At 55.4% G+C, this 26,626-nt stretch overlaps 1 protein-coding gene across 4 annotated transcripts; it reads left to right on the forward strand.

Annotated features, from left to right (window-relative positions):
• The first annotated feature begins 611 nt into the window (after positions 1-611).
• On the forward strand, positions 612-26,143 carry ADAMTSL4 (ADAMTS like 4). 4 transcript variants are annotated; one of them, XM_032234159.1, is made up of 19 exons: positions 612-722; positions 1,053-1,110; positions 10,703-10,865; positions 11,877-11,940; positions 14,850-15,526; positions 15,788-16,709; positions 17,563-17,665; positions 18,318-18,454; positions 18,587-18,791; positions 18,955-19,115; positions 19,267-19,366; positions 20,025-20,327; positions 20,721-20,850; positions 21,690-21,894; positions 22,641-22,814; positions 23,024-23,197; positions 23,655-23,834; positions 24,661-24,805; positions 25,047-26,143. In XM_032234159.1, exons 3-19 carry the CDS (start codon positions 10,834-10,836, stop codon positions 25,187-25,189), a joined length of 3,855 nt encoding a protein of 1,284 aa, XP_032090050.1. In that variant the 5' UTR covers positions 612-722; positions 1,053-1,110; positions 10,703-10,833; the 3' UTR covers positions 25,190-26,143. The 4 variants fall into 4 exon arrangements, with proteins under 4 accessions (XP_032090050.1, XP_032090053.1, XP_032090051.1 ...); XM_032234162.1 differs by lacking the exon at positions 22,641-22,814; XM_032234160.1 differs by lacking the exon at positions 1,053-1,110.
• The last annotated feature ends 483 nt before the right edge of the window (positions 26,144-26,626 follow it).

Below are 26,626 nucleotides of genomic sequence, written 5' to 3' on the forward strand. Positions count from 1 at the left end.
TAGGGCCCAGAACCGCCTGAAGTCCACCCAACCTTCTTGCCATAGCATTCTATCATCTTTCCAGGTAGACTGCTCCTGCCCCAGGAGGCTCCCTGACCAGGACGCTGAGCAGGAGAGAAGCTTTTCCGCCCAGCCCACCTTTGGGGCTCCTCCTGCAGCTGCAGCCGCTTTCCCCAGAGGGCCAATGGGGGCCCCTTCGCCCAGGAGCCTCAGCTGGCGGGGGGGGGGGTGCAGCCGCTGCGCTCAATCCGGCAGACACCCTCCCTCCTCCAGCCGCTGGGTGTTCGGCTTCTCCCCAGCCCTGGAAGGGGCTCGCAGGCTCCTTCCCGGGGGCTTCGCTGTCCCTTCGCCTGCTCTGGATGGGAAACGGCAGCCGACCCAGAACTCTGCGGATCGCGCAAGGCAGAAGCCCCCTCCCCACTTTGGCTCCTCTCGGGGAACGCGCAGGGGGGGGAGGACACAGGTCCACGTGGAGGAGGAGGGAGGGGAAGGGTCTTCTCTCTCTCTCTCTCTCTCTCTCTCTCTCTCTCTCTCTGCCCCCCCCCGTGCCTGATGGGCGGGACAGGAGCAGCCAAAGGAGGAGGAGCCTCGGGGAGGGGGGGCGTCGAGAGGCCTGAAAGGAGGCGGGGGGTGCGAGGCCGAGGCCGCCGGGAAGGAAGCGCTGGAGAACTTCGGGCTCCGGCGGGAAGGACCTTCTCCCCTCCGGGCACCTGAGATGGCAGGTAGGGGGCTCGGGCGGGGAGGGGGCGCCTCCCTCCTTCCCTCCCCCGCTTCTCTCTCTCTGCGCCGCTGGGACTACAAAGCCCAGCTGGAGGAGCTCCGTCCCTTGCCCCGCTCTCTGCCCGGGACGTCTTTGGGGAGACCCACCTCTGCCCCCCCCCGTCCGGCCTCTTCAGCTGCCCCCCCCCAAGCCCCCTCCCCAATCTGGGGGATCCTGAGCGAAGCCCCGAGTCCGGCGGCGGGCAAACCCAGAGACAAGCCGCCCTGGGTCGTCTGAACCCCGGCGGACCCTCTTCTCTCTAAGCCGCCCCCCCCTTCTCTCGTCACTCCAGACGGATGACCGGCCTGCCTGCGGCTGCCCGGGGAAGCGCCAGGCGATCCTAAGAACAGGTGAGAGAGACCCGCGCCGCTCCTTCCCGGCCGCCTTTGCCCTCCGCCCAAAGCGTTAAGGACCAGGGCAGCGCTCTGTAGATGCTCAGAGGCATCGCCTTAATCTGGGCTCTGTCCTGCTCCGCTTCATTCTCTCCCCTCTTTGCCCCGAGAGCGGTTTTAAAACAAGTTTAAAACAAGTTTTTAAAAGTTTTTCCAGAGCGAAATATTCTGTCCATCCTGTGCTTTTCAGCCTCCCACCCCCCCCGCCACCATTCTGATGCCCACATCCTGCCAACCCCCCCCCCGCCCCCCGAAAATTTCCACCGGACTTTCACCTGGCGCCCCCCTCCCTCCCCCCCTTATCTTTCTTTATCGGGGTCTGTGAAGAAGCCAAAATAAAAGAAAAGTGGCTAAAAAGAAGGGTGGGCTTGGCGGGGCGGGGGGGGGTGTTGAAGGAGCAGGGCCTCATCCTGACATTCCGCGAGGCTCTGGCGGTGCAGGGGGGGTCGGTTGGCGGAGCCCCTCCTTTGGCCGCGCATCAATGGCCCATTCTTTCGCCTGGCCTTTGAAGGCGCCTGGCCCTGGACCACCCGGGAGAGGAAGGACTTTAAGAGGGTTCTTTTGCTGGGCTGGTGAGCACGAGGCAGGGATTCACACACACACACACACACACACACAACACACACCCGGGCTGCCTCCTCCAAGGGCCCTCTGCGGGTGTGTGTGTGTGCGCGCGCGGTTAAGGTGTGTGTTGGTCTTTGCGGCTCCTTTTGAGGACCTGTAATGTGATATTAAGGGAGGGGGAGATGCTCCCAAGATTGGGAAATGTCAGCACTGCTATTTTAATAGGGGGGAGGGTCTTCTCCTCCTCTCTCCAGCCTTCCAAAGGGAGTTTATTATCCCTCTCCCTCCACCCCCACCAAAAAAAAAACACCAGGTGCTTTCCCTGTCCCTTTTCAGGTAGACTGCCTCTGACAAGGGAGGCTTGCTGTCCTTCCCTTTCCCTGGGAAGGATTTGCCTGTGCAGAATGGAGGGTGGAGGGGGGGGAGGCCTTAAAATGAAACCCCCAACTCTTCTCTAACCTTTAAAACCCTTCTAAAATGGCCAGAGATCCTGGAGGGAAGAACTGGGTGAAAAACTTAATGTTTTTGGCTTCCGAAAGTTTAACTTTGGAAAGAGGCAGCTGGAAACAGGGTGGCTTGAGAATTTTTCCCCCCCCCTGGGAGGGAGGTCTTTCCTCTTTGCAACCCCCAAATTTCGGGAAGGGTTCTATTGCAACTTCAACTCCCCTCCCCAAATTTCCCTACTTTTGAAGTTGTTATTAAGGAGGGAAGAATTGCCTGGCCTCCCAGGGCTGTGGCAGAAGGCTGGTGGGTTGTGGGGGTCTCCCAGCCCCCTGAAGCTATTTTGCTGCTTTCGAGTTCCTGTTTTTTTTTTATTTTTGGTTCAGCTTTGTTGTGGAGATGGGTGGCAAGGCCTACAACGCAGCCATGGTGAAATCACAAATGGCCAAAAATAACTGGAGTTGTGTGAAAAAAAAAGATTTTTTCCATCCGACTAAGGAACTTCCTCCTGATGTCCAAAATAAGACAGACCACGAATTATTTCTTTGTAGAAGGTGGGAATCCCTCCCTCCCTCCCTCCCTGATGTGTGCATCTGTTGAGAGTTGTGTAGCTCTCTGATTTTACGATCCGCACCAGCTTTGCCAATCGGGCATCCTAAAAAACGCCCCAGATTTCAACTCCCATCGTGCCTCCGTGATTTTTACTTGCTGTGATTTACACGTTATTTGGTGGGTGGGTGGGGGGAAAACGTTCAGGCTGCCCTGAGGAGGGGAGTGGAATTCAGGAACTCAAATCCCCTATCCATCAATGCCACCAATGCGTGGGGAGGGGGGTGGGGGAGCTTAATTAGCAAATGCCCAACTGCCTGTTGGGGGTTGATAGATGGGTTTGGCACAATTCCTGCTCCCGAAAAGTTCATTTCTTTTTCCCAACAGGATCCTGAGAACTGGGGGGGGGGGGCAAAAAAGGAACAGACGCCCCCCCCCCCCCTGGAACTGAAAGTTTTCTCTCCCGCCTCTTCCCTTCCCTAAATACATCACACAGGTGCTTGGGATGAATCCTTGGGAGGTGGTGGGGGGGTGATTTAGAAGCAGGAGCCCAGACTGGAAGGAGCCACTTGGAAAGGAAAGGGGGGGGCAGTTGTTTGTCTTCACCTGCCTCCCCTCCCAAAAGAGACGGGGGGGGGGATTCCCGTGTGGCCACCTAAAGGACTCTGTCCCGTCCTCCCTGGTGGTCAGCCAGGCCGAGGGCTGCTCTCATTCCCACGCTTGTCTCCAGGATGAAATCTTGCAGCTGCAGGCCCAGCCCTGCCAAACAGGGGCGAATTCTGACCCAAATTGTGTGGCTGTGTTTGTGCGGGACAATCCATTACTCATCTTTTGGCGGCCCAGCGAGATTGTTTTTGGTCTCCCATGTGCGCCAGCAATAAACTGCTCCCCTCCTTTCCCTGCAGCTGTTAAGAGTACGTTGTGCCCCTCCACCCACCCACCCACCCCACGGGCATTTTGCAGGGTGCAGAGAAGCAGAGGGGGGTCTCCCTTGCTGCAGGGTGTCTTCGCTGGGCCCTCCCCATTCCGCTTTGCTCTGGGGAGGCGGGAGGGTTTTTCCCCGCATTGCTTCACCGCTAAGCAATGTGCTGTTTGGGGGGGGGGGCAGATCCTCCCTTCAGCCCCAGGATGGGAAACGTGGAAGCCTGCCCCATCCAGAGGACTTTGGGGGGGGGGGTATGTGAATGTACTTGGCCCTGGGCCTCCTGAGTAGAGCTGGGGAAAATTGGGGGGGGGCAGGTAGCGTCCGAGAGGGTTGGGGATGGGAAATCTCAGCTCAGCTTTTTCTCTTTCCTGTGGGAGTGGGCAAAAAGGCACTCTGCGCATGTTCAGAGAAGTGCGGGAGTCCTGTGTGAAAAAGGACGAGGGTCTTCTATTCCTTAGGCCAGCCTGTTCCTTGCAAGAGGTTTTCCTCTGCAAAGGGCCTAAGTCTCCAGGGGTTGAAGCCCCCCCTGTGGGGAGGAGGAGGAGGAGGAGGCCTCGGGGTGCCCCCTCCCCAAGTGGGGATCTCTGCTTTTCGGGTGTTTTATCAGAAGCTCTGGCGTCTCCCAGAGTCGCCCGGGGTGCTGGATTTAAAGCCCATCTTCCCCTTGGCGTTCCTGGGACGGCCATCTCGGTGTTAGTGCTGGGGATGATGGGAGCTGTCATCCCAGGGAGCAGGAAGGCGGGAGTAACCTCCTGGGCTGGCCAGGGGATGGGGGGAAGACAAGGGGAGCCAGCCTTGGCCAGGCCGTCCTTCTCCCCAGTTCCAAAGCAGAGGAATTGGGGGAGAGGGAGGTGCCTCCTCTTTAAAGGTGGAGGGCTGAGGGGCCACGGTTCTCCCCTCCCCAATCCAGAGGGGAGGGTCACATTCCTGGAGGTGACGCTGCTGCCTTCGCTGCTGCCTTCTCTGGGTGACGCTGGGCTGGGCGGTGGACTTTCCTGGGGAGGTCAGCTGAGCCGGCACCTCCTGACTGACCCCCCCCCCCACTTCCAGGGGAGCGTGGATGTCCTGCCAGCTCTCGGGCCGGCCTCGGAGGGCCTCTCTGGACACGCGAGAAGCACAGACACGCAGCCGCCCAGAGCATCCACATCTGCAGAGGGTGGGCCAGGTTAGGAATGTGCGGCTGGGGCTCTTTTGCAGTCCTGGGCGGGGGGGGGGGGGCTGCTGCTTTGAGAGTCACCAAGACCGCACCCCCCTCCCCACCAAGAGTTTGCAAACATCCTTGCAAGGAAACCTCCTTGCAAGTCTCCTTCCTTTGAAAATGAGCCCAAAGGTTTTGGAGTGGGGGGGAGACTTTTAATGCCCAACCCACAGGGGGTTCTTACATGTAGCCTGCACCCCCCCCTCCACCCCCCCACCCTCATGCTTAGCTACATACAAGGCTTTCTTGCCATGTCTTCCAAAGTTTTTTTGCTAAAATCTCTGTGCGGTGTATGTGTGTGTGTGTGTCTTCCTTGTGCAAAGATGCTGTAAAAGTGCGGAGGGGTGCAATTTAAAAAGGGGTGGGTGGGAGTGCAGAGGAGGGGGTGGGGTGGGGCAAGAGGTCATGCAGCCCCCAAATCTGCAGAATGTCTGTTTTCTGTTGCAATGTCAGCCTCTCTCTTGTCCAAGCTAAATGGGGAAGGGGCTTTAAGGGGTGGGGGAGGAGGAAGAGGTTGAGAGACTGAGAAGGAGAGGAGGAGGAAGAGGAGGAGGAAGAGGAGGAGGAGGAGGAAGGCTCCTCCACTCCTGGTGATTGTGAACCAACGACTGGAATATGTTTTGGTGTCCCCCCCTCATCATCCCTTGGAAAACTTTCCAGGGGTTCCCTTTGATCCTGGGGAAGGAAGGCCCCTCCCCGAATCCTGGAAAGCCACAGCTGGCCAGCATGGAGAATCTGGTTCTGGATCCAGCAACTGCTGAACTTGGCAAAGGGTCACATGTGGACTTCCAAAAACTTTCCAGGATGCTGGACTTGGCCGACCGGCCATTGAAAGTCCAGCAGGCCTCTCCATCCTTCTCCGGAGCTGAGTGGACAGTCCAGGAGGCCTTCTGTCCTTCCATCCCCACCGGTGGCCCGAGTGCCACCAGGGCCGCATTTGCAGGGATAATCCAGTCCAGCGCATTCCAGTGGCCAAAGCCGGAGTCCTCGGGGAGGGGGGATCCTTTCTGATTTCTGCCCCCCCTCTCCCCCTCCCCGTGAGTGTCGCCTGGAGTAAATGGCCGCCTTGTAAGGCATGTGGACTAGAAGATTGTTTTTCCTTCTACAAAGCGGGCTAAAACCGTGTTTCTCTTCCTTTCCTTTTGCAAGGCGAGGCTCTTCAGCCTGTGTCATCCCCCCCCTCCCCTCCCCACCCCGGCCCCTTCCCAAGGCAAACCCAGCCAAGCAATCCCCCCCTCTCAGAAACCAACTTTGTTGTAACTTGATTTTCCAAAGCCGCATTCTTCTTGTTCCTCCGCTTAGTTTTGACGAGTTTCTAAAGAAGTATTTCGCGATAAATCAGCCTTCCGAGTTTAGATCTGGCGCCTTCCAACCTTAACCCTTCCTGCATTAAGGATTTCAGTTGCTCTGAGTTGTTTCCTCCAGTGTCCTGGTGGGATATTTAGAGACGTAAATGGGGGTCTTTGCAGATGGCTGGGGAATGTTATTTTTTTATTTTTTTAGTTTATGGCTTACAGAGGTCATCCAATGCGCAAATATGAATTTAAATGAAGCATCCACTATAAGTGGGTGTGTATGTGGACAGTACAATATACAAAATAAAATATTAACGGAATAACAGAGTCAGGAGGGACCTTGGAGGTCTTCTAGTCCAACCCCCTGCTCAGAATACAGAATAGCAGAGTCGGAAGGGACCTTGGAGGTCTTCTAGTCCAACCCCCTGCTCAGAATACAGAATAGCAGAGTCGGAAGGGACCTTGGAGGTCTTCTAGTCCAACCCCCTGCTCAGAATACAGAATAACAGAGTCGGAAGGGACCTTGGAGGTCTTCTAGTCCAACCCGTGCTCAAACAGGAAACTCTCAACCATGTCAGGCAAAGGGCTCTCCAGTCCCGTCTTGAAAACCTCCAATGTTGGAGTCCTTGCACTGTTCTCACTGTCAGGAAAATTAAGTTGGGATAAAAAAAACCTTAATAAAGGCACCATTCTAAGGCGGAGTCGTAGAGGGATGGAGATTTAGTTGTTCCACAAGGGCTGTTGGGGAGTGGACTGCGGGGGCTCAAACTCGTCTTTCTCAACCCTTGGCAGTGTCCAAACGGGTGGACTTCAACTCCCAGAATTCCCCAGCCGGCCACGCCTCCTCTTACTTCATTGCATTGCTTCCAAGCCATCCATGCCGGCTGGGGAATTCTGGGAGTGGGAATCCACCCGTCTTAACACTTCCAGGGTTGAGAAAGTAATCCGTTGGAAGCTTATCAAGGAGAGAAGCAGCCAGGAATTAAGGAGGAACTTCCTAGCAGTGGGGAGGACAATTAACCAGTGGAACAGCTTGCCACCAGAAGACCTGGGGGCTCCATCACTGGAGGCTTTGAAGAAGAGACAGGACAGTCATTGGTCTTCATTATAGGATCTCCTGCCTGAGCAGGGGGCTGGACTAGAAGACCTCCGAGGTCCCTTCCAACTCTGTTATTCTGTATTCTGAGCAGGGGGCTGGACTAGAAGACCTCCGAGGTCCCTTCCCACTCTGTTATTCTGTATTCTGAGCAGGGGGCTGGACTAGAAGACCTCCAAGGTCCCTTCCAACTCTGTTGTTCTGTATTCTGAGCAGGGGGTTGGACTAGAAGACCTCCGAGGTCCCTTCCAACTCTGTTATTCTGTATTCTGAGCAGGGGGTTGGACTAGAAGACCTCCGAGGTCCCTTCCCACTCTGTTATTCTGTATTCTGAGCAGGGGGTTGGACTAGAAGACCTCCAAGGTCCCTTCCAACTCTGTTATTCTGTATTCTGAGCAGGGGGCTGGACTAGAAGACCTCCATGGTCTCTTCCCACTCTAGTCTGATTGAGACACGCTGGTTTGGAGGCAGATTCGAATCCTGCCGAGCTTTGAGGGGTGCCCAGTGGCTGAAGGAGCGGCTGGCGTCTCCTGCCTGTCTTTTGGGCGGCCTTCGCTTGCCCTGCTCCTCCCAAGACTTTTCGTGACGTCGGCACATTTTCTGCCCAGGTCCCCAGTCCTGCTCCGCTGCTCAAGGTTGGCCAGAGCCGGAGGCTCCGACGTGGTGCGCCGGGTGGGAAGGGCGGGCTTCGCAGTTCAGGCGTCCCGCTGGGCCGGCCGGTGCGTGCGAGGAAGGGCGCTGGCACCTCGGCCTGGAGACCCGCCTTGCCAGACCCCCCTCCCTCCCCTCCCCTCCCCTCCCCTCCCTCGCCCAAGAGCGGAGGGTGGCGCTGGTTCAGGCGAGGTGGCTCGGCTGGCCGGCCCGGCCGGAGAGGGAATTGCGCCGGCCGAGAGCGCAACCTTGGCGGTGGCCGCTTCCTTCCCTCTCTCTCTCCGGCCGCTCGCCCAGCCAGCGCCGCTTCTCTCTCGCGAACTTTCCAATCCGCCGGCCAAGCAGAGGGAGGCGGGCTCGTTTTGATCAGCCCCCCCCCCCGCCTCCCCCTCTGGCTGATGCTCAAGTAAGAGGAGGGGGATTAGCGGAGCCAAGAAGGGAGGCGGGCGGGGAGATGCTCACTCGACCACGAAGCCTCCGCGCCGGGAGTTGGGTTTGCATCCCGCTGGTTGTTTGTTTTGACTTTTAGCAGCAAGAGAGAAGCCCCCCCCCCCCCGCCCATGTCCCCCTCCCTTCCCGGCGTCTCTCCCGCCACGGCTGCCTTGGAGAGGCGCCCGGAGCGCTCTGCGCGTTCTCAGAAACTGCCCGCCCGTTTTGCGGTTGCTACCGCTTCGCCAGCAGTTCCAACCTCAGCTATCCGAGTGGTGTTGGAGGGGCGGGGGGGGCGGCGGGAAGGGCTTGTAAGGGGAAACTCATGTGGAAGCAAAAAGCGGGTCCAAAGCCTTGGCGCCTGTGTGGGTCGCCAGGTCGAGGGAGGCAGAGATGGATGCCTTTGCTTGCCCGGCTTCCCAGCTGTTCCCAGATGCTGTGAGGAGCGTCCCTGACCTGTGGGGGTCGCCTGCCTGGGCGGCCTTGCAAGAGCTGGTCCCGGTTACAGAAACCAAGTAAAATAAAACACTGCATTTTTCTTTTTAACTTGGCCAAGCAGAGGAAAACTTGGTCCTGCGAATGCAGGCTCTCTGTCTCTTAAAGATGGGCCTGCATCCATCCTTCATCCCCCTGGTTTGCATCCTTCATCCAGGAGTGGCCCTCACTTTGTTTTGGGAAAATCCTAGAAGAGAGGAGGGGGAGAGAGAGAGAGAGAGACAGAAAGAGAGAGAGAGAATGAATCTCCCTTCGGCTTAAGTGCGTGTATATCAGGCACCCAAAGTGAGCTGCGGATTTTCTCCTGAGCCAAATCTAAATCTTGCTCCTTTTTTGCCAGATCTAAATCTTGCTCCTTTTTTTTTACACAACGAAATCATTTTGCAATGATTTCGTCTCCAGCAAGAACTTTCGCTTCTCCTTTTGGCTTTTCCTTCCTTAAATTGCGTTCCCAGGGTCAGCCGTCTCGGTGGCTTCAATCCCTTTGCCCAGATCCAATCCGTTCCGCAATGCGTTTCTGGATCGGTGTGTGAGTGTGTGTCAAAATATTGGCCTTGTTGTGCTGCGTCCCCTGGAATTGGCTCCAAATAATAGGGGGAGTTTCTCTCCATCCACCTGCGCCCCCTAATTCTTTTGCTGCAAATTCTGGGAGGGAAAAAACTTCCCCACTTACTGCACCCCTGTCAGCCAGCACCCCTGTCAGCCAGCATGAGGGGTTACTGCATGGGGTGAGCAGTGGGGCACCAGGGAGATGGCAGAAAAGGGTCTGGGCCTGAGGGTCATCTCAGGACCCCCTCGCAGCCCCCTTTCCCACACGCCTCCAAGCCAGGGCGCAGCCTTTTGGAAGCTTTCCCTCTGGACTGGTCTGGGCTGTTGCTGGAAAGATAAACAAGGAATGCGGCTGGTATCTTTGGCCTGGACATCCGATCCTGGGCAACGTAAGAAAACTTTGCATGGTTCCCAGCGGGATAAAAATACCGCCGGACAGATTAGAAAGCGGGCTGGACAAACAAGGGCCTGGGAGACCAAACCTCGCAGTTAGGTGGCCATGGCAACCCTCACCCTCCGAATTGTGGTGTCATATTTTATGACTCTGGCGGGGAACACAAGGAAGAAGATTGAAAGAAAAACTAGAAACTGGTTGGTGTATGTGTGGGGCACATTATTATTATTATTATTATTATTATTATTATTATTATTATTTTAAAGGGTGGAAGGAAACTTTACCATTCGGCATGTGAAGGATCGCTGGGTGCCCGTTCATACGAGGCCATCCATGAATCTGTCTTGTACAAAGACATGATGGCAGGTTTTAATTCCCCAGCCAGCCTGAGGGGTGGGCAGCTTCGAAGTCGGCACAAAGGGCAGCGGGGTGCGAACCGGGCAAAAGAACTGGCCAGCGATGAGCCAGGGGATTATGGGCCCATTTGGAGAGAAGAAGAGCTTCTGGAGACCAAAAAGGGAATTGGCAAACGTTTGCAGGAGGACATTCTATGCGGGTGTCACGTGGCAGAAGGCCCCAGATTGGGGTCTGGGGTTTTCCTGGCGGAGTGGAGCCCCCCCCCCCCCCCGGGCACTTCTGGGTTTGCTTTTGAGTCTTTGAGAAATTTCTTAATTTCCTCTTTGCTTCCTCCCATCTCCGGGTGAGTCACGATTCTTCCTTTCGGAAGGTCAGTGCAAGGTTGAAAGTTGAAGAAAAGTTCAAAAGCTTTAAGAGAAAGGAAAAAAACCCCTCCCCAAACACTCACTCCTAATCCATTGGCCAAATTTGCCCCCCACCCCTCCTTCCCTCTTTTTTTTTGCAGAATCTGGAAGTCAATATTTAAAGCATTTTACAGGTTCCGGATGTTGACTTTTAGCTCTGCCATCTCTTTTTCTTCACTCCTTCAACTTTATTGCTCTTCTAGGGGATCGGAAAGGTGGTTCCTGAAAGGGGGGGTCCCCTCCCCACCCCCCAGAAGAGATGGGCGGGCAGGGCAAGCCTTAGCCCAAGGAGTCAGCCTCTCCCTTCCCACACCAAGACGCAGCCAGAGAGGCGATGGGAGCAGCGGGCCAGAGCCGCATTGGGAGGTAAGGCTGGAGAGAAGGTGGGCTTGAGGGGGGAGTCCGGACTGTCGAACCTCTTACTCTTCACATGTATGCTTGCTGCCCTCATGAGGACTGGAAGCTTGCTTTGTACCTGGGTTGAGCGCATCTCTAGGGGAAATTTAAGAGGGGTGAAAAAAAATATTTTGGCTTCCATGGGCTCATCGTAAAACACGATCGGTTCATCCCACAACTTTTCCATGGCTAAAAACCGAGAAGAAGGTTGGATTTTCTGCACTTCCTCTTTCTGGAAAGTTCAGGTAACCGTTTACCCATCTCTGCCACGACAGGTAGAGATTCCACAGCTGGGAGATGTGGGGAGGGGTCTCACTTGACCCGGCCAGTGGCCGAAGTCCTGGAATCGCTCCCATCCCATCTCCCCCTGGAAAGAAAAGCCAAGAATACAAGGGAAAAGCCTGCAGAATTAGCCTGCTCCCCTGTGCTCCATTCCAAGGTCCAAGATCTTGGGGTGACGAGCACCCGCTATATTTGGTGGCAATTTTGACACCCCCGTGTCACAGACTCTGCTGGCATTGTTACACACACACACACACACCAGGTGGATGCTGTGTTTTTGTGTGCATGTCTAAACGTGTGTGTGTGTGCTTTGAACAGATGCCCACTTTTGTCACCCTCAAAACGAAGGGTCTCCACGCTTGGAGTCTGGTGGACTCCAAGTCCCAGAATTCCCCAGCCGGCCACGCTGGGATTTGAAGGCCACCTGTCTTAAAGGGGCCACGCTTGGAGACCCCTCCTCAAGATGGACTCAGCCGGAGGGAATCAGTTTCAGCGAAGCAGCAGAAGGGAAGAGGTGCCTGGGCAGAGATATTCCCATCATGCTTTGCTCCTGCAGCATCCTGGGATGCGGCTGTGTTGCGTACCGTTTGGCTACCAAGTTCTTCGCCTGGCACAGCTGCCTTTCCCCCCCAAAACGCGGCGGCTTCCAGCAGTGGCCGCCTGGAGGAATTCAATCCCCGCTGTGTTTTTTCTTTCTAGGTTTTGCTTGGCCGTCTTCTCGCTGACGTTCTCCCTGGTGGCGTTGAGCCTGGCCTCCGAGAAGGTGAGTCATTGCAAGGCCAAGAGGCTTACTCATCCGCTGGCCCAGAAGCCCAGAGGGAGCTTGGTGTGTGTGTGTGTGTTTGTGTGCGCGCATTTTCTCAGGGAGGAAGCACCGCCTGCGCCGTGTTGTCCATTCGGGGAGGGCTCCCCTCCTCTGGGCTCCATCGAAAGGGCCTCGATTTCATACACCAGCCCTGAAACTCCCCGGAAAGTTGTGAATGCTCCAACACTTTTAAAGAAGGGACTGGATAACCATTTGTCTGAAATGGTGTAGGGTTTCCTGCCTAAGCAGGGGGTTGGACTAGAAGACCTCCAAGGTCCCTTCCAACTCTGTTATTCCCATTCCTTTACAAAGGGACGAAATATGTTTTGTGTCTATTATCTGTGCTTGAGGACTAGAAACCTGAAGAAATCAATTTGCCCTCCATGGCTCAAAAGTTTGGCCCGCTCCAAAGTTTCCCCTCCGCAATCAAATTCTCACAAACAAGAGATGTTGGGGGTCATGACGCAAAACATGGGACGTGCCATCCCCACTTAGCGACATCGGTGGGGACGAGCAACTCCGTCCTTAAGCAGAATGGTCACTAAGCATCGGGCGCATCTGATCTCACTCCAGCTTTGCTTTGCAGACCTGGGAAAGTTTAAAAGTGAGGATGCTAAGTGGGTTTTTTCCCCCGGCACCGTCGTAACTGCGAACGGTCGCAAAATGAACCGGTGGCTAAACCAGGGACTGTTTGCATTAGCTCCGTAACGTATTTTTGGTGAAAATAAATCTGGGAGTTTTGATGGTTTTAGGGAATAAGGAAGGAGGGATTAGAGGATGGAAAAGGTCTTAAGGTTGATTTAAAAGTTTCCAATTTTACTTCTCTGCATACCTCGGCGTTTATTTGACCGAGAAGATGACAAGTTTTGGCAGCCACCAAAGAGTTTGCAATTCGGGTTTTTTATCCTGTGGATTAACTGTATCTTTTAAAAAGCCAAGAAATATCCCCCCCCCTCCCCTGCAAAGGATATTCTAAATGTCCTCTGATTCTGACTCTCACCCTTCCACGTTTCAAGAGCCTCGTCTTTTTAAAACACATCACTCAGAACTGTAAATCTCTCTTGGGGCTTTACAAGCAGGACTGGCCAGTCTTATGCAGCTGAAATCCAGCAACAATTCCTCAGGGGAACCTGGAACTCCCTGCCTTGGAGGGGAGCAGAATTAAAAAAGACTGACTGCCTTTTTTACAGGTAGCAACACCCTTAAAACCCTCACTGGGAGACAGTCTCTATCGGGCCCCTATCTGGTTCTGCATTCCTCCGGCGAAAAAAACTGGCTTTTGGTGGTGGGTGGCAAATTTAAGACTCCTAGAATTCCCCAGCCAGCATGAAAAGGAAGGGAAGGAAGGAAAAGAAAGAGAGAAAAGAAAGAAAAAAGTGAAAGAAAGAAAGAGAGAGAAGGAGGGAGATGTGAATGGGAAAGAAAGGAAGGAAGGAATAAGAAGAAATAAAAATTAATTCTCTGACACCCCCCCCCCCAATTGAACCAATGGCACTTTTTGTATTTACTGCCCACCCACTCAAACCTCTCCCTGGCTGGACTGCTTAGCAAAACCACCTTCATTTTATTAATTGTTTCCTTTTATGGCTGAAAAATGTGCCCTTTTTCTTCCTCTCCTCTTCTTGGTGCGCCTCTGACATCATCGGCTGCTGACCCAAAGGCCACCAGCTGGGAAGCCTCCTGGACACCTAGGAGCGGAGGAGGGAGGGGGAGGAGAAAGGGGTACCCAGGCCCCCTTCTTAGGACTCTTGCTTGGAAAGGGAGAGAGGGAAAACCGCTGGGAAGGCAGAGAGAGAATGGTTGCAAGCTTTCAAGGATCCATTTAAGCCTCTGGGTTTAAAAAGTCCTAAGTTTCTAGCCCTCAAGGATCAATAAGTGTTGGTGGGCGGGGGGAGAGTGCTGCACCTGGTGAAAGGCAGCTGAGCAGAAATGGTATTCTCTCGCAAAAACCCCACCAGTGGAGTTTCTGTGGGGAATTTCTGCGCATGGGATGAAGGAGAAAATACTCTTGCTGCCTCTGAATCTAGAATAGGCATCCTCAAACTATGGGCTGGATCCAATGCCCCGTATCTGGCCCATGGAGTGGTGGGAGGAAAAGCAGCTGCAAGCTTGCAAATAAATGTTTTAAAAGTTTTTAAAAGCAGCCTTTCAGATGTTTTTCAAGGCCATGTGACCCATTGAAAGTCATTAATAGTCTTTAAAGGTCATTAAAGGTCTTTAAAAGACTTTAAAAACAGACTTTCGGATGTTTTTCAAGGCCATGTGACCCATTGAAAGTCATTAATAGTCTTTAAAGGCCATTAAAGATCTTTAAAAGACTTTAAAAACAGACTTTCGGATGTTTTTCAAGGCCATGTGACCCATTGAAAGTCATTAATAGTCTTTAAAGGTCTTTAAAAGACTTTAAAAACAGCCTTTCAGATGTTTTTCAAGGCCATGAGACCCATTGAAAGTCATTAATAGTCTTTAAAGGCCATTAAAGGTCTTTAAAAGACTTTAAAAACAGACTTTCAGATATTTTTCAAGGCCAGGTGACCCATTGAAAGTCATTAATAGTCTTTAAAGGCCATTAAAGGTCTTAAAAAGTTTTTAAAAGCAGCCTTTCAGATGTTTTTCCAGGCCATGTGACCCATTGAAAGTCATTAATAGTCTTTAAAGGTCTTTAAAAGACTTTAAAAACAGACTTTCAGATGTTTTTCAAGGCCATGAGACCCATTGAAAGTCATTAATAGTCTTTAAAGGTCTTTAAAAGACTTTAAAAACAGACTTTCAGATGTTTTTCAAGGCCATGTGACCCATTTTTCGCAGGGAGGTGCGAGGCTGACCTGGGGTTGCCAAATTCCCGTGGATCTTTCTCTTTCCCGCAGGTTGCCCCAAGGACTCCTAGGCAGACATCTGGGGAAGAGGCGGCGGAAAGCAGGGCTCCCGGCGTTTGGGGCAGCTGGGGATCGTGGTCCTCTTGCTCGCAACCCTGCGGCCTGGGGGTCTTGGAACGGACCCGGAGCTGCCAGTCCCCTTATCAGCGGGACCCCTGGGCCGGGAGGACGGACGGGGCCCCACGGCCAGCAGGCGCTCAGCAGCAGCAGCAGCAGCAGCAGCAGAGATCCCACTACAGGGAGCGTCTGCCTCGCCCGTCCGGACGCTGGCCGGCTTTCCCTCTGCGTTCGGACGGTAACTCTTGGTCAGCCTCGTCCGTCTACAGGGGAAACCCCCATGGCTCAACCAACCGCCATGTCCGTCAGGAGGCCGGGGCCGCCGCGGAAGGAACCGTGCCCGCCTCCCGCTCCGAGGCTCCGAGGGACTCCAACCCCTTCTTCGAGGCCACGCGATCTTGGGGAACCCCTCTCGGCCGCGAGGGATTCCCCAGCCAGCCCAGGCCTCAAAGGCCGTCCACTGCTGGGGGCTCCAGGACCCCTGCCCAGAAAGTGATCCCCTTGTACAAGCCAGCGAGGCAGGGGGGCCGAGAGGGGGGCTGGAGCCAGGAAGAGGAGTCCCCAGGAAGCTGGGCAGCGTCTCCGATACCGGACCCCCAGGCGGACTGGAGGTGAGTCTCCAGGACCAATTGTGGTGTTGTGTGTTTGGTGCGTCAGCAATCAGGGAGGGATGCACTAAAGTTTCCCTCACCCCCGGGCACTCGAGAAGGGGGCCACTCCCTCCACACACACCCCATCGTATCCTGAGCCTTTCTCACCCCGCCTGGCTTAGCTTTTGGGAGGAACCCCCAGGGAAAATGGCGCGTCCCCCCCCCCCCAATCTTGGCCTTCTCTTCCAACATTGTCATCCGGCCCAACGTTGTGTCTTCCAGGTCCCGAGTTCGAGAGACCATCAAGCCTGGAAAATACGGCTACGGCAGGGTTCCCTTCGCCTTGCCTCTCCACAAGGGGCTCTCCGAAGAGGAGGGCAGCCCCCGTTTTAAGCGGCACCATGGAGAGAAGACCGGGGAGACCCCGCCTTCCTCCGCCCCCTCCTCGCTCCTTCCGGCAGCCAAAGAGGAGCAGCCCTGGGGCGAAACGCCTTGGAGCCCCGGAGCAGAACGGCTGGAGGGCCTGGCAGGAGCCCCTGAGGACCCCACGGGGGAAGCCGTGGGGCTGAAGAGCAGACCTTCTGGGGAAGGGGACTCGGCAGCCCCCAGCAGCCCTCCCCAGCAGGGCCCCCCCTCTGCAGAGGAGGAGCCCCGAGGCAACATCCCGGGGAGACCCCCAAGACCCCAAGAAGACTCTTCCTCTACGTCTCATGCCGGTGGGAGCCGCGTGGCTGCGGAGGGTGCTGGGGGCTTCTCTTCTCAAAGACCCCCACCACACGCCCCAAAAGACCTGCGCCGGGCCCCCCCAGTCCCCAAGAGCCAAATCTCTGCTTCCCAAGACAAAGGGCCCGGAAGGGGCCCCAACCCACGGGCCACACCGGGCCGTCCCCCCCGACTCAGCCTCGATCCTCACCTGCCCTCCAGCCGGGCCCGTTCTCGGAACCAGAGGCAGCAGCAGCAGCCGCAGCCGCGGGGGGGTGGCCGTGGCCCCCGGCCCTCCCACCACCTCTTTGTGGACCAGCCCGGTCTCCGTGGCCCCTCCGAGGCCGACATCTGGCTGCTCCACCGGGGCAGCCCCCTCCCCTTGCACGCTGGGTGGCAGAGACCGCAGGCGGAGACCCCCCAGTGGAACCTCTACGCCCCCGGCACCGAGACCTTCCACTGCGAGGGGGAGAACAGGCAGTTCAGAGCCTGCAGGCAACAGGTGAGCCTCCCGGTGCCCATGGTGCACAGCCTCCCTGGAAAAGCCTCATGGGAACGGAGCGGCTTCCCCATTTGGGTCCTTGCCACTGGCACGCATTTATGACCAGGGAGGGGGGGCCTCATTAGCGGCATTTCCAACCTCCCCAGCCACTTCCAACAAGCCAGAGTGATAATAAAAGGAAATAATAATAAAATCCTCTCCACTGAATGGGTGGCCTTGAGGACTAGTGGCATGAGGGGGGTTTTCTTTCCAAATGCTCCACCATGGGGGGTGATGCAGCCAGCTGGAGGGGGAGGCTCCTTTGCTGGGTGAACCACAAAATGGAAGCAGGGAAATGTGCGTTCTTTCTCTGCACGTCCTGGGAAGCTGCCACTTTTCCAGCATCCCCTTGGCCAGTTTTCGGTGTTGCAGGAGGGGAGGAAGGTCGCCGGGCCTTTGGAGTGGACATCTGACCCGTCCTTGACCACACTTCCCTGCTCCTTTGGGGGACGCACCTCCCGAGCCCTTCTGAACAACAACGACAACAGGGTTTCCGTGTTTACACAACAGACCCACAATGCCAAATTCCCACGGCTGGGGAGAAATAGTTTGTCCCAGTTCCTGGCAAGGCATCAAAGCCAAACGCACACAAAAGCCCCCTTTTGAATTGGCGTTGGCCGCTGCCCCTTCGTAGCCGGGACCTCCTTACACCGGACGGGGCTGTCAGGGTGACCGGGGAGGGGGGTCCCCACTTCAGGGGACACTCCCAGCCACACCCAGAGAGGGGAATCCACAGGCTCAAGTGTAGCAGAAGAAGAAGCAGGGTGGGGGGGGGGGACTTCAACCAGCTCTCCTCTTCCTTGCTCTTCCGCAGCCGTGTCCTCCGGACCGCCCAGACCCCCGCACCGTCCAGTGCGCTGCCTACAACGACCAGGAGTTCATGGGCCGTTTTTACCAGTGGGAGCCCTTCACGGAGGGTGAGTGCTTCTCCGGATACCTTCTCCAAACTGCCTCTGACCACCGGGCTGGGGAGGAGAGGGGAGGCTCAGCCTGGAGAAGGTGGGAGGCCTCCCTCTTCCCTCCATGGCTTATTCTGGCTTCTGGTGGCAGGGAGTTCCACAGAGTTCTCTCTGTCTGTACTGTTTTGCAGCTTTAGTTCAGGTGCTGCGTATCCCTGGGAGTGGGGGGGGGGGATTAGAGGCAGAATCTTGCACAGGAGCTTACACACACACACACACACACACACACACACACACACACACACAGAGCATCCCTCCTAGCAGGGGTCGGGAACCACCAAGGTCCCTTGATGACTTGAGGGCTTCAACTCCCCGAATTCCTCAGCCTGGCTGCCTCAAGGAATTCTGGGAGTTTTAGTCCACCATCGTCATCCAAGGGCCCTGGGTCCCCCCCCCTCCCCGTATAGGGACCCCCACCCCCTTTCCTTGTCCAGATCTCAGGGCTGACAATGTAGCTGTGGTGCTGGCGCCCTCTACTGGTGAGTGCTGGGAGTGCCCGTGATTGCAATTCAGTATTTCCCAACCAAGGGATTGTAAAAGAGTTTAAGAGGGGGGGGATATGCAATTGGCAGAGGGTCTCCTGATTCCCATCTTCCTGGGCCTTTCCTAGTGTGGGGCTCCCGGCGCTGTGAGCTGAACTGCCGTCCCCTCGGCTACCGTTTCTACGTCCGTCACACGGAGAAAGTGCAGGACGGGACTCCCTGTGAGGCCTCGTCCCAGGACATCTGCGTGGCCGGCCAGTGCCTCGTGAGTCGCTCGGCTTCCGGGGAACAGAGCCGGGGTCCCTTCCAACTCTCCAGAGCGCTGCTCGGAAGGGCCTTTTGGGGGAGGGAGGGAGGCGGGGGAATCCCCTGGATCCTCAGCGGGATCTATTTCCAGACCCCCGGCTGTGATGGGATCCTGGGATCGAATCGCACCCTGGACGAGTGTGGGGTCTGCGGAGGAGACCACACCGCCTGCAAACTGGTGTCGGGCAACTACAGCGAGACCAACGTGCCCATCGGCTACCACCGCATCCTGCAGATCCCGGCGGGGGCCACCCAGATCCAAATCCGGGAAATGTCCCGCAGCCCCAACTATCTGGGTAGGTCCAAGACGGAGGATTCTCCTTGTTCCCATTATCCCAGGAGGCCACGCGTGACGTGAGATCTCCCTGGCATTGCGTGGCCAGAAGGAGGGTCCGGGGGTCAGCAGGGCTGGGTGTGGAATGACACGAGACCCCTCCTCCTTCCCCCCCATCCACCCAGCCCTCCGTACCCAGAACGGCAAATCCATCATCAACGGCAACTGGGCGGTTAACCCTCCCGGACACTACGAGGCAGCGGGCACCGTCTTCATCTACAGGGACCAGGAGGAGGGGGAGCTCCTGACGGCCGATGGACCCACCACCAGGCCCGTAGAATTGTATGTGAGTAGTGGGGGGCCGCTCCGGATGGCCTTGGCTGCTTGAGGGCCCATGTGGCACCAGGACTTTCTGGGAGGGGGGCAAAGGGGGCATAGAGGAGAGGACGGGGTGAGTAGCTGCCACTTTCCTTGTCCCCCGTCCCCCCCGCCCGCAGATGATCTTCCAGCAAGACAACCCCGGGGTTTCCTACCAGTTCTTGCTGGCTCAGCCGGAGGATTCCCACCGCAACGCCCGGAGGCCTCAGGAGGGGTTTGGTGAGCAGCTTTTCCCACCCCCTTTTCGGGTCCGTGTTCAAGTCTTCCCACACCGGGAGCTCCCTCCAGCCCTGCAATTCTTCAACCAGAGGGTTAGAGCTTGACACAGATAGCCCCCGATTTGCACCTGCTGCTGTGGCCTAGAGGGGGAGCTCTCGCCTCACCACCAGGAGTTTGTGAGTTCAATTCTAGGCAAAGGCAGATGTAAGGGGTTGGACTAGATGACCTGCAGGGTCCCTTCCAAGGCTGTTAATCTGCTTAGTGACTGTTTGAAGTTAACACAGCACTGAAAAAGTGACTTTTCACACTTACGACCGGCACAGCCTCCCTGTGGCCATGTGATAGGAATTCAGACCCTTGGCAGCTGACTCGTATTTGTGACGACTGTGGTGGTCCTCTTTTTGCGACCGTCTGAGAAATAGGGGGGAAGCCAGATTCACTTAACAACCATGTTACTAACATGGTGATTCGCTTAACAACTGTGGCAAAATGAGGCGAAACCCACTTGGCTGCCTTGCTTAGCAACAGAAATGTTATTATTATTTATTATTATTGTTTATTAAATTTATAGGCCGCCCAATCCCGCAGGACTCCATCGTGGTCGTAAGCCGAGGACCGCCTGTAAGCCACTCTAGTGAAACCTCCCATCTCTTTCCAGGCGCTTTGGCCGCGGTGGAGCCTCCAGCTGGCAGGGCACGTCAGCTGCCTTCGGCCCCCCGACGGAGCCCTGTCCCAGGCCAGCCGCCCCCCTCCTCTGCCTCGTGGGGCAGCCCCCGTGAGGCCCCTCCCCCTCCTGCCCCGGCGAGCCAATCGCGGAGGAGCCTGGAGACTCTGCAGCGCAGCGCCCGGGTCCCACCCCTCCCGCCTCCCCCACCCCCCGTCCGGCTCCTCTCCGAACCCGGCCAGGACTTCGCCTGGAGGCGGTTCGGCAACACGGAGTGCTCTGCCTCCTGCGGGAAAGGTGAGTCGGGAAGGGCGGAGAGGCCACGCCCCTTCCTGCCAATTCCTAGGCAGGTGGACTGCTGCTGAGCAGGGAGGTTCAGCGTTTGCTCTGAGCCACTGGGGTCTCCTTTGGAGAATAACACCGTGATGATGATGATGATGAGGAGGAGGAGGAGGAGGAGGAGGAGGCTAATACTATGAGGACAGTCCATGATTTTGCCTGGATTCTCCACGGGGCATTTCAGGTGATCCCGTTCCGAACTCAGGGCAAAGATCAAACTTGCCGTACTTCTTGTGTCAGCCGTGGGGAGAGACAAGGAGCTGCGGAGACCCCCAAAAGTTTTGCTCTGAGTGTTTTTTGACCCCCTCCATCCTCCCTCAGCGTGACGGTTTTCCTTCCCTTCCCTTCCAGGCTTCTGGAAGTCCGTCTACCGCTGCGTCTCTCGCGCTTCCCAGGAGGAAGTCGGGGAAGAAAAATGCCACCAGATCCCCAAACCACTTGTGGAGGAAGAGATCTGCAACACGGATCCCTGCCCGGCCTTGTAAGCCGCCAAACCTTCCCTCGCCCCCCCCCCTCCCCACAACCTCCCCTCCTCCCATGGCTGAGCCCAGCACCAGAGATTCAGGGTCCGGAGGGCGTCTCCCTGGCCATCCAGTCGGCCCAGTGGCAGGGAGGGGGGCTCGGCCAAGAGATCCCCCAACTGTTTTGCGTTGGGGACCACCACCCCCCGAGTAAACGTCTTTGGAGCACAAGGGTTGGATCTAACTTTGCAGCCTCTGGTGATCTGGAAAGGTTTTCCCCTCCCTACGGTGGTTTTATCCTTCTGCGCAAAGCGGATTACGGCCTGGCTGGAATTTGTGAGCCACGGAATCTGTTCCCGTGGAGGTGGGGGGTGGAAAGCACTTTCTCCTGGATCTTTTTCCCTGCTGCTTAACTCGCTGGGTGCCCAAGGCAGGACCCACCACCCTTAAACACTCAAAGAGCCGTTTGGACACAGAAAAGAAACACCGGGAGCCACAGAAACCTTCCCTTGCCTGACTATTTCCTGAGCAGCTACAAAACTAGTTGAATTAAACGCTCTGTTTACTTCTGAAACTTTTATTTTCTTGGATTTAACCATGGTCGGCCTACCGGCGGTCGAAAAGCTCAAAATATTGCGGGCCGGCGGGTGTCGCACATTGGTGGTTGGGAGGCGTATTTCGAGCGACAGGGAGCCACAGCAGAGGGAGGAAGGAGCCACTTGCGGCTCCGGAGCTGCCGTCTGCTGCTCCCTGGCCGAAGGGAAACGATTAAATATCAGCCGCTTTCGAAACGTGCGACACTCTCAAATCGTAATGGTGGCGTTTTGCAATTCCCCGTTTCGCTTGTTGTACGTTTCAGCTGGGATGCCGGCGAGTGGTCGGCCTGCAGCCGGTCTTGCGGCCCCGGAACTCAGCACCGCCAGGTCCTTTGCCGGCAGATCTACGCCAACCGCACCACCATGGTGCACCCCCAGCGCTGCGGCCACCTGGAGAAGCCGGAGGCTACCCAGGACTGTCAAGTCCACTTCTGCAGCCACTGGGAGGTCCAGTCCAACTGGAGCTCGGTGAGGCAGCCGTGGGGGGGTTAGTGGGTGGGTGGGAGGGGGGTGTCGCTGTGCCCAGCCTCCCTCCTGGGCATTGGAGCCTGTGTCCAAGAGCAGGGCACCCATTTTCCCCCAGGGAGCCAGGAGAAAAATCTCCCCAGGTGGTCCTTGACGTACAACACTTCGTTAGTGTTTGAAGTTAGCAATGCAAAAAAGTGACTTACGATCCTCTCTCACACTTACGACCATTGCAGCATCCCCTTGTGATGAAAATCCGGATGCTTGGCAACCGACTCGTATTTATGACGGTTGCAGTGTCCAAAGTCAGTGTGCAACCCAGATTCACTCAGCCACTGTGTGTGGCTAATTTAACAGCCGCAGTGATTCGCTTTAACAACTGCGGCAAGAAAAGTGGCAAAGTGGGACAAGACTCACTTAACACACTTCTTGCTTAGCAACATGAATTGTGGTTGTAAGTTGAGACCCCCACTGTGTTTATTTCCCAAGGGCTTCCCCCCCCCCCCGTGTTTATTTCCCAAGAGCAGGATTCCACCCCTGGGGTCACCGCGGTCCTTCCGGCCTCCCCCAGAGCCACCGCCACCAATTTCTAAATCAGCCTTTGCACCCGTTTATCTCCGGTGCAGACTGGACACTAAATGGATCGCCGGGCTCTGCCTTTGGCCGCAAGAAATGTGGGAACTGCCCCCTTTAATGCCGTGGCTTTGGGCCCTTCTGCTCCTTTTCTCCCCTCCCTCCCCCCCTCCCAGTGCTCGGCCCTTTGTGGCCCAGGCCACCGGACACGCCGCGTGAGCTGTGTCAGTAACCACGGAGAGCTCTTGAGGGACACGGACTGTCCGGAGAACCACCGGCCCCAGAGCAGCGAGCCGTGCACCATGGGCCCTTGTGTGCGGAGCTGGTTTTACAGCGACTGGAGCAACACAGTAAGAAGAATGCCGACCCCCTTTCCCACCCACCCCCCAGTTTTCAGACCCTTCCGAAGCTGGTCAGGACGTTGACATCCTTTCCCCCCCACTTTTGACGCGGCTCCCTTCGTCTCTTCCTCCGCTGGATTCTTGCGGCCGCCGGAACGTTCGGGTTGGGGGAAATCAAGGCGAAAGCGGATCCTGACGTTCTTGCCGTCCTCTTTCAGTGCTCGGCTGACTGCGGCACCGGCATTCAGCGCCGCTCGGTGGTCTGCCTCTCCAGCAACGCGGACGGGCAGGCGGACGAAGACTGCGCCACCCCCAGGCCCTCCGACATGCGGGCTTGCGACGGAGGGCCCTGCCAACGGGTGACTCGGTGGTACAAAGGGCCCTGGAGTTCGGTAAGGGCCGGTGGAGCTCCCCCTGGGTTTCTCCAGCCTTTCCTGGCCCCCAAACCTCTGTCGCAACGGCTGGAACACCCCTGTTGCTGGGGGGAGTGTTGACATGACCGCCACCTTCCAGGATTCGAGGGGCTGCCCCAAAAAAGATGGGGGGCTGGGGGGGAGTTTCAACTTATTTTCCAAAGCACCAAAAGGCAAGATGGAAACTAACCAAGGAAAGAATCAACCTGGAACTAAGGAGAAACTTCCCAACCGTGAGGACAATTAGCCAGTGGAACAGCTTCCCACTAGACATTCTGGGTGCGCCCAACACAAGAGGTTTTAAAGAGGAGGTTGGACTAGAAGGCCTCCAAGGTCCCTTCCAGCTCTATAGTGAATGACAGGGCTGTTCTCGACCCCCCCCCCAGGGACCCCCACTATTTTCTGCCCCTCAGTGACTCCTGCCCTCTTTCCCTAGTGCTCGGTCGAATGCGGTTATGGGACCCAGAGACGGGACATCATCTGTGTCAGCAAAGAGGGGACACAGTTCAGTGTGACGGAGGCCGCCGAGTGTGCCCACTTGGAGAAGCCCCCTCCTCTCCAGCCCTGTGTCGGGACGGACTGTGAGGCCCGCTGGTTTTCCACCAACTGGAGCACAGTGAGTGTGGAGGCTTTTTTCCTTTTGAAACAACTTTTTTTTATTTTTTATTACATATTTTAACTTCTTTTATTGTCCCCCTTCTACATTTTCTGTTATGCATAGTTCATTTTACATCCTATTTTCAATTTTCACATTTCAGTCCTTTTTTATTTCCATTCCCTATTTTCCAGCTTAACTTTAATTTCTTCCTAATAGATAAACAATATCATCCTCATTGCCTCTCCAAGTTCTTCAAATTTCACGAATCATTTCCGTCTATTATTCTGTCTTACCATCAATAACACACGCATATCCTCAGATTTAATTGTATACAGTAAACATTTCACATAGTTAATGATCCACAATTAATAGTATTAATCTATTTCCCTCCCATCGTATTGGCTATATAAACCATTGGCTACATTTACCGAATTTCATTCTATTCCACTGGTAAATCCTTTCCCTTCTTCCCTCCTTTCAGCCTTTTCCTCTTCGCCTCTCAGGAAACCTCTCTTCTCTCCATCCATTCGCCTAACATGTTCTTGTTCTTGCAATTTCCGTATTCTTTCTGTCCAATATTTTTTCTCCTTTTTAATTATATTGTTGTAGTGGGGGGGGGCAGGCTTTTTTTTGTGGGGTGGGGGGTACAAAACCCCTTCCATGCCAAGCTACCCACACCCCTCTCCACCCAGAGAGGCTTCCCTGATTCAGGAAAAACGTTACGGAGCTTTGATTTGTGTTAATATCACTCCGAATTTATAATCAATGGGGGGGGGTGCAGAACTAGGGAAGGGGGAGGGACTTTGATCTCCCCCCCCCCCAATGTTTCCTTTTGCCCCCACAGTGCTCCAGGTCCTGCCAGGGGGGCGTCCAGGCGAGAGAAGTCCAGTGTCTGACGCAGAACAAGACCTTAAGCGCTGGCTGCCCCCTCCACCTCAAACCAGCCACCAAGCGTCCTTGCAACAGCCAGCCCTGTCTTCCTTCGCTTGGTAAGCCCCCCCCTCAATTCCTCCCCCCCCCAAGGAAAGTGGGGTGAGAAAGACGGCAGAGCAAACGAGGGAGGGGGGAATGTCTCTGCTCTTTATAGCCAGTTCGGTACTTATTGGGGGGGGGAAGTGAGAAAGATCCTCCCCATTCGTTTATTTTCCTCCGTGTTTGAGTTGTTCCCCTGTCCACTGGGGGCCTCAAACTTCTCCCCCACCTCTTCTTCTCCCCTTTTCCCTCCGGTAGATGCGACTTGCCGGGACAAGTACCCCAACTGTGCGGTGATTGTGCAAGCTCGCCTGTGTGTGTATTCGTACTACCAGTCTGCGTGCTGCGTCTCCTGCTCACACGCCTTGGAGAGGCGGCACGTGGGGGACCCCAGCCGGTAGCATCGGCGGATTCAGGCCAAGGGGGTCTGCCTCCTGCCCCCCCCCTTGCTTCAATGGGGGAAGAGAGGGGGGTGGGCTGAGAAGGGAGCCCCCAAGCTCCAGGAGGACCCACCAGCATGTCTCCCATAAGGAAGCCAATCTTTTGGGGGGGGGCATAGCCTCAGCACCCCAGCTTTTGCACTGGTGCCTCTGCAGCGGCAGGGAAGAGTGCAGAGCAATGAGGCACGGATTGGCTCATGGACGTTGGAACTCCCCCCCCCGGCTGTGGCACATGGAACTTCAGAGGATTGGAGGCTTTGGAACCCCACAGCCCACCCCTCTCACACACACACACACCCGTGAGGCCAACGCCGGATGTCTGTTATATTCTTGCTACTGGTTTTTATTTCCTGGACACACCAAAGTTCTTTTCACCAAAGATTCAGGAAAAACAGAAGAAGAAAACACACCGAGAAAGGATCCGGTTAAGGGTCCATCCCGGGAACCGTTTCCTGAATTTGCAAAAATTTAGTCTCTGGGAAGAAACATCTGCGGCTCCAGATGCAAGAAACCCAGAGTGAAATTTCAGAGTGCTTTTTTCATGCTGCCTTGGAGTTGGGGGGAAAGAGTGCTGTGCTTTTTGGCTTTCTATACCAGGGGTCCCCCCAAACATGGCCACTTTAAGACTTGTTGACTTCAACTCCCAGAATTCCCCAGCCAGCTTCTGGGACTTGAAGTCCACAAGTCTTAAAAGTGGCCAAGTTTGAAGACCCCCCCCTCCCCACCAGAAAGGACATAAAACAAATGACAGTATTTATCAAAGGAAAAGTTACAAAGAGGATATGTTGTGTTACATTTTCATCATCCACAATGGATATTCCCCCCCCCCCCAATTCCTTTTCTGTGTCTTTTTTAGAAAGGAAGCAGCCCTTTTCCCGCAGGGCAGCTAATTCCAGCAAGTCCTTAAATTTAGAATAGACTACAATAACAAGAGTTGGAAGGGACCTTGGAGGTCTTCTAGTCCAACCCCCTGCTTAGGCAGGGAAGCCTCTTCCATTTCAGACCAAATGGTTGTCCAATCTCTTTTTAAAAACCTCCAATGTTGAAGCATTCACAACTTCTGGAGGCAAGCAGTTTTGCTGGTTAATTGTTCCTAACGTGTTGATATCAATTCTTCTAAATTTTGAGATCCAGCCGTTAAAACGTCCCTTTTCCCTCGGATGTGCAACAACATAAAAGATGCAGCAGCTGGGCCGAAAAATCTGGTTATCCCAACCTTGAAAATGGTTCCTACAGAGTGCTCAGATTATATATATATATACAAAAATATAAATATAAATCTATATATTTTATATAGAGAGAAATGTCTATGATAAAGCTGAATGTATGCCGATTAGTTTTGCCCATCTGTTTGTCCCCTTCATTTCCCCCCCCTGTCCAAATCTTAATTTATTTTTT

Source organism: Thamnophis elegans, chromosome 17, assembly GCF_009769535.1.
Source record: "Thamnophis elegans isolate rThaEle1 chromosome 17, rThaEle1.pri, whole genome shotgun sequence".
NCBI classification, from domain to species: Eukaryota; Metazoa; Chordata; class Lepidosauria; order Squamata; family Colubridae; genus Thamnophis; species Thamnophis elegans.

Bases quoted from the DNA above. Each gene is read 5' to 3' on its own strand.
- ADAMTSL4 (XM_032234159.1), top strand. From the start codon at position 10,834: ATGGGAGCAGCGGGCCAGAGCCGCATTGGGAG. The intron at 19,116-19,266 runs GTGAGTAGTGGG...CCCCGCCCGCAG, and splicing joins CCAGGCCCGTAGAATTGTAT to ATGATCTTCCAGCAAGACAA. The intron at 23,835-24,660 runs GTGAGTGTGGAG...TTGCCCCCACAG, and splicing joins TTTCCACCAACTGGAGCACA to TGCTCCAGGTCCTGCCAGGG.